General features: G+C 34.7%; 1 protein-coding gene across 1 annotated transcript; it reads right to left on the reverse strand.

Moving 5' to 3' along the window:
* Positions 1 to 263: 263 nt before the first annotated feature.
* On the reverse strand, positions 264 to 4207 carry LOC104900127 (putative E3 ubiquitin-protein ligase XBAT31). The gene is made up of 8 exons (XM_010687477.4): positions 3851 to 4207; positions 3690 to 3749; positions 3501 to 3572; positions 3114 to 3235; positions 2881 to 3021; positions 2675 to 2782; positions 2062 to 2323; positions 264 to 1321 (listed from the first exon to the last, which is right to left on the reverse strand). The coding sequence occupies exons 1-8, from the start codon at positions 4034 to 4036 to the stop codon at positions 947 to 949; spliced, it is 1326 nt and encodes a 441-aa protein (XP_010685779.1). The 5' UTR covers positions 4037 to 4207; the 3' UTR covers positions 264 to 946.
* Positions 4208 to 6139: the final 1932 nt, after the last annotated feature.

Below are 6139 nucleotides of genomic sequence, written 5' to 3' on the forward strand. Positions count from 1 at the left end.
CTGAATTTATTGGACCTGATTGGACCTAAAAAGTTATCGCTGAAAAATGTAAGATGTAAGGGTAACCCGCTAAAACAGAAGTGTATAATCAATCCCACAATAATAACTCTCTCAATAAGCTACATAAAGTTCTTATCAGACCATCTGAATATCTCATTGAAAAACTAAATTTGCCACTAAATAAGTACACGAGCATAGCATTAAAAAAAAAAATGAAGTTCAAGAGCATCTTCAATAATAGATCATAGAAGATAAACATATCATAATAAAATCTTACTTAATTAGTAAGAACTTATTTTATTGCAAACCAGCAGTTCAAAGCCTTGATATACATTATATTGTTACTTTTACACCATTGAAAAATAACAAAATAGTACATGACTTGCCAATGCTCTCTCTTCCCATGCATCAATGGCGAGGACGAGGGCGAGGAGAGAGAAGAAGAAAGAAGAAAGAAGAAAGAAGAAGAGGAGAGGGATGACAGAGTAGGTGGGTGAAACTTCCCACATCCTTTTGACTCTTACAAAGGGTCTACCTAATGATAATATCTAACTAGCAGCCATTGATGAATGAAATTTTCCTCTCAAGGTAAACAAAGAATTCTCTTGCTATCTAAGTGACTAGTAACAGTTTCTGCTGACTCCCCAAAAAAGAATTGTAGCTTGCATTTGCACTCACTTCAATCTTAAGCAATGAAAGATTACAACAAACTATGACTCCGCATAGAACATACTTACCGAACCAAAGTTCACGATTGCAAAGTTCCTCCTCATTCCTCCTCTGCCCTCATTTTCCCAAATCTACATTTTTTGCATTCACAGTTGCAGTTTCTATGTATAAATATATATATAATTATGAGTTTACCCCAAACGCATCCTAGGACCGACCACGACTGACCTTTTTAGCGCCTGTTCAAAAGCTCGGACCTTCAAAGTCCTGAAATTCTTTACTCATTTGGCTTATCAATCAACTCATCTGCATTTATTCTCCCTGAACCTCGTGCTCCCATCTTTCCAAATGCAGTGAGTCCCTTGAAACTGCTACTGCCCTCACTTAAGGTCCAAGATCTCCTTGATTTTCTTTTTGAGGAGCTCAGATCAATATCATCAATTTCTGTGCTTAACTTAGCAACTATTAAACGGGCAATGTTGCTCCTACAAAATGGGCATACGGGTGGATTCACACTAGCGGTTGTTGGGTTTGGCTTGTTATGGCAGCAAAGAGCTAGGGTGCAATGAGCACACATCCGATGCCCACAGTCTTGGACTTCAATGGTACAGACTTGATCAAAGCAAATGCAGCATAGTTCAGTATCACTTGCCTGCAAGTATCACATTTTGTCAATCTTTTTCGAACTAGGGTATCCAAGAAGTAGTTCTTCAACTATGGAAGGCATATAATAATTAATAAACAAGCAAGCAAGCATAGTTAGTCCTATTAAGAAGCATCAGTCATGTGCAGAAGATCTCCTTTGGCCCGCTCAGATAGGAATGTCACTAAGAGTACGTGTTTGGATACGGAATTTGGAGAAAACGGATGGATGAATTTTTCATGTTAGGAAAATTTTGGTAGGGAAAATGCAAGCTCATACTTCCTTTCCCTACCTCTCCTTGCCTTCCCTACCTTCCCTACATGATTGCTTCTAAACAGAATATGATGTAAGCTTTAGTTTCAGGACTGGAAAAGCAAGGCGCAGAGAACGTCTTGCCCCAGTACTTTTAAACTAAGTTCCTTCGAATCCTCATTTATCATTAAAGCACAAGTTCTCATGTCCATTCTTAACACTCACACACAAGTATAGAGACTTGAATTCTCATTTCGAACCAAATCAGTGATAATTTTCCAAATAATAATAGCCGAGTTTGTCACTTAAAAATCCACCATTATATTAGTCTAAGTCTCATAACTATCAAATAGCAATCATATTATGGGTTGATCACGTGTACGTGTAAAATATCAATTATTTCAGTTTGAAATATTTTACTATTGTTTCAAGTTTACACTCAAATACACAACAAAGCACAATGTTACCAAGTGGAAAAAGAAAGTGAGAAAGTGTACCTCTGACAAACTGTCATCGATTTCTCCACCATCTGAATGTGATGGAGAAGTGATTGAATAATCAATTCCTTTCAAGATAGTCTTCTCCCTCTCCCTATTGGCCTCCATTAGAGCACCTTCAAGTAGAAGTTTGGCCTCGGGATTAAGCTCGCTGATGAACTTTAATGGTGAAGGCCAGACAAGAGGCTCTGCTGATGTCGGATTTAACAAGGCGGCACATGTCCCATGCTTATGCTTCATAGCGACCATGTATGGTATTCTCCTGTAAATACAGATACCACAAAAATAAGCAGTTAATTCACCAGCAGACAAAGTTTTTAGTGTCCAAATCAAGGCTTAAGGGAAATAAACAATGTTTCGAGGGTTAAATTTCGATATTCTTCTTCCAAGTAAGGAAACATGACTATAGAACTTTTAGCATCCGTTTTTTTCTGCTTTCAAACACTGCAAATGCTAATTTACTCAAATAAAAATATAAATGTTATAGATGTATATACTCATAATACTACATGATACTACCAAATACGCTAAGGTCGAACAACAGTCCCAGAAGTGCTTAATATATTGTGAAACATACTACAACAAGTTTTCAAAGAGTAGACAAAATCCATACCCAGATTCATCTCTTTGCTGCCGGTCTGCACCCCATGCCAGCAGTTCACGGATACAATCAAGAGATCCTCCGCGTGCAGCCAAATGTAGGGGAGTGCTCCCTGGATAGCTACACACAAAAATTCCAAACCACAATAGATAAATAAAGTTCCAACAGTGTCAAAATCAACAAAATTTTGATTACATTTACAACCATCCATTGCTTACCCATATCCACCAGTTGAAGCACATACTAATGCCCCATTATCAAGCAAAACATGAACACATTCAGGCCGTCTTTGACGAGCTGCTAAGTGTAATGGCGTTGCGCCTTTTCCATCTCTAATATTCACAAATCGAGCAAATCCCCTGAAAAATCCAGCCTCAATAAATTCCTCAAATCCAACCAAATTCCAATCTTATCTCAACAAATGAAATTAAGTTTGGCAAATGAGACATACCAAGACAAAGCAACATGTGATGTACGAGCTGTCGAAAGTATGGCTTTTAGACAATCTGAATGCCCATAATAGGCAGCATAATGTAGACAAGTTCTTCCTCTCAAAGAATCAAACATTAAAATCTGCCAAATTAAAAGTATTCCCACAATTTCCCATATTAGTATCACTCTAATAAAACCCACCAACAAGACAACAACCAGCAAAATCTTAAAATCTTCAAACTTCAAATATATCTCTTCAAATCACTGAACAAAAAATGCACAAAGTTTGCATCTTTTTCTTATTTTCCATATAATCACTCTAATTTATTCTCATATTTCCTTTAAATTAGCAAAAAAATCATCTAAAAATGGAGAAAAAAGATCATTGAAATGAAGATTAACTTACATTAGCTCCTGCATGAAGGAGCATCTCCACACACGAAATTTTCCCGTGCATTGCAGCCAACATAAGAGGTGTCTGAATTATTCAACCAAAAAATTAACAAATCACTAAACCCACAAAAGAAATTTTCAACCAATCATAATATTACTATTAATTTTTTATATTTCTTAAAAAAAAAACCCATTAACTCACCTGCTTATGTCGATTTAACACATCAAGATTTACCGATCTTTCCAAAAGCCAAGAAACAACCTAAAAAATCACCCACATTTAAAAAATCAAAACTTTGAAAAACAAAAATATAAAAAAATCAAACTTTATAAACAACCCAAAAAAAGATTTAAAAAACCCACATCGATCTGGCCATTAGAAGCAGCAACATGAAGCAAAGAGTTACGATCATATAGAGAAAAATCAAATAACATAGAAGGGTTATTTTCTAACTCTAATTTCAGAGCATCTAAATCACCCAATTGGGCTGCTTTAAAAAGCCCATTTTCATGGTTATTTGGAGAAGCACAGCTCATTCCCTGACCCATTTTGGAAAGTATTTGGGCCGCCGTTTATTGGGCCGCCGTTTGGGCCACCACCACACCGCCGTGAACTGGTGGTGGGCTATGGTGGGTGGGTTGGTGGGTCGGGTGGCGTAGGATTGATGAAAGGGAAAGTATGAGGCTTTTTAAAGGAGAAAGAAGTAGTTTGCTAAATTGCTATACTAGTAGTAGTTGATAGAGGAGAGAGAAAGAAACGGGCAGTATGGAAGTTTGGGACTAGACTGCCCGTAAATTTAGAGAGAGAGAGAGAGAGAGTGGGGTCTTTGTGGGGTTAGTCAGAAGCTGTGGACTGACAGACGGGCAGATGTGGTCAGATATTTCCGGGCAATTTGCCTATTTTCTTTTTGTTATTGCTGGGTGATTAGATTCCTTGAATCAGTCCATTAAATTAGATCAAAGTTAAGATATTAATGAATAATCGTACTGTACTTAGGCTAATCAAGGAATCAAGTGTTAAGTTTGTCCCCTCCCCTATTTTCTCATGAGTAATCTACCCATTAGAAATAGACAGTAATATTTAGGCCTGTTCTCCCCAGTTTATTTTCAATTCAGTTCAGTTCAGTTCAATTCAGCTCTGAACAATACTTTTACTCTCACTGTCTCACCTATCACTATTCATTTCAGTTCAGTTGTTTTATGTCGAATAGAACAGGCCCTTAGTGAAGTTCAGCTTGATAGAATTAATTATATGTATTCGTAATATCTCCTTTCTCACCCTAGTAGAAAGATAAATGGGGAATTTATAAAATGATTCCAACTTTTCACTAATTTGTTTGATTAATGTTTTCTTTTGAGTCACACCAAATCCATGATGGTAGTTTGATTCCCATAATATTATAAGCGGTATAATTTGTCATAGTAGTTTAAAAAAATTGCTTTAGGTAATGTTATGTTCAACTTTTTTTTAACTGGTTCTTTGAAAGGAAAAAATTAGAAATAAGTGTTGTGTGTTAAGACAAATCTTAAATAGATAAGTCAATACATAATATATGTGTGATAGATCAACATAAGTTGAATTGAACACGATGGAAAAAGGTATTGAAAAAGTTAATAAAAAATAGACATGTGGAACAATAAAGCAAGACTTTTTCTTACTTAATCACACCATAAGTCCATATATATTTGTTGACCTATACTTTATTTGTTTTCATCTTATTTTTACATATTATAGGGAAATAAGTATTGATTAATTTTACTTGATGACAATAGGTTTAGATATAGATTAATTCATAAGGGTTAATAACTGTATATGAGGGTTCATAAGCTTAGATAAGGCTAAAGAAGATTAATCTACAATAAGTTTGAATAAGTGTGCATAAGTTATTAAAGGTCAAATAGGTGAAATTTAGTTAAAGAGAATATACCCTTACTTCAAGGTACATTCTTTTTACTAAAAACTATCCAAGTTCAACTAAATTGATTACACTTGAGCCCCATTCTTTTGGACTGAATTTGAGGCTTGAATAATAATAATAATAATAATAATAATAATAATTATAATAATAATAATTATAATAATTAAACTAAACTGCACTGAAAATAAGTCCAAAAGAACATGATTTTAGTTTCACCTTATATTTTGCTTTAAAGGAACTTTATGAACAATTAGGTTATAAATTAGTTGATGTAAATGTACAATTTTCCTTTCTATATACTTTTACATGCATCACATACATATAAGATTAGTTATTTATAACACAAAATAAAACTTAAGTTTAATTTTGTAGTAGTAAAATAGAAGGTTGTCGAAAAATATCCAATTTGTCATTTTGGTATTGGTGAATGGTGAAGGTTCCAAATAAGTTGACGATAAAATATCCCAAAATATACAAAAAATCATCCCAATTTGTGAATGCATTATGGAAACTTTCCAATGGGCAAAGACTTTGACAAATACAGTAATGATATCGAGTAAGGGAGTTCTTTAACTTCTTATGCCATTTAAGGAAACCTAGAATCTGATCTTGCCATGATTTCACTAGCTATGATACATAAATATCGTTAAATTGCTAGCAAACTAGCTACGTAAAAAAGGTTATAATTAGCCTCAACTTATATGGAAGTGGAAAACTAGCAATGCTTGTTATA

The sequence above is a fragment of the Beta vulgaris genome, chromosome 7 (genome assembly GCF_026745355.1).
Source record: "Beta vulgaris subsp. vulgaris cultivar EL10 chromosome 7, EL10.2, whole genome shotgun sequence".
NCBI lineage: Eukaryota > Viridiplantae > Streptophyta > Magnoliopsida > Caryophyllales > Amaranthaceae > Beta > Beta vulgaris.

Excerpts from the sequence above, each read along its gene's own strand:
- LOC104900127 (XM_010687477.4), bottom strand. The coding sequence starts at position 4,036 with ATGGGTCAGGGAATGAGCTGTGCTTCTCCAAATAACCATGAAAATGGG. Across the intron at positions 3,750-3,850 it reads CTTCTAATGGCCAGATCGAT|GTTGTTTCTTGGCTTTTGGA; the intron begins GTGGGTTTTTTA and ends GTGATTTTTTAG. Across the intron at positions 2,324-2,674 it reads CAGCAAAGAGATGAATCTGG|GAGAATACCATACATGGTCG; the intron begins GTATGGATTTTG and ends CTGTATTTACAG.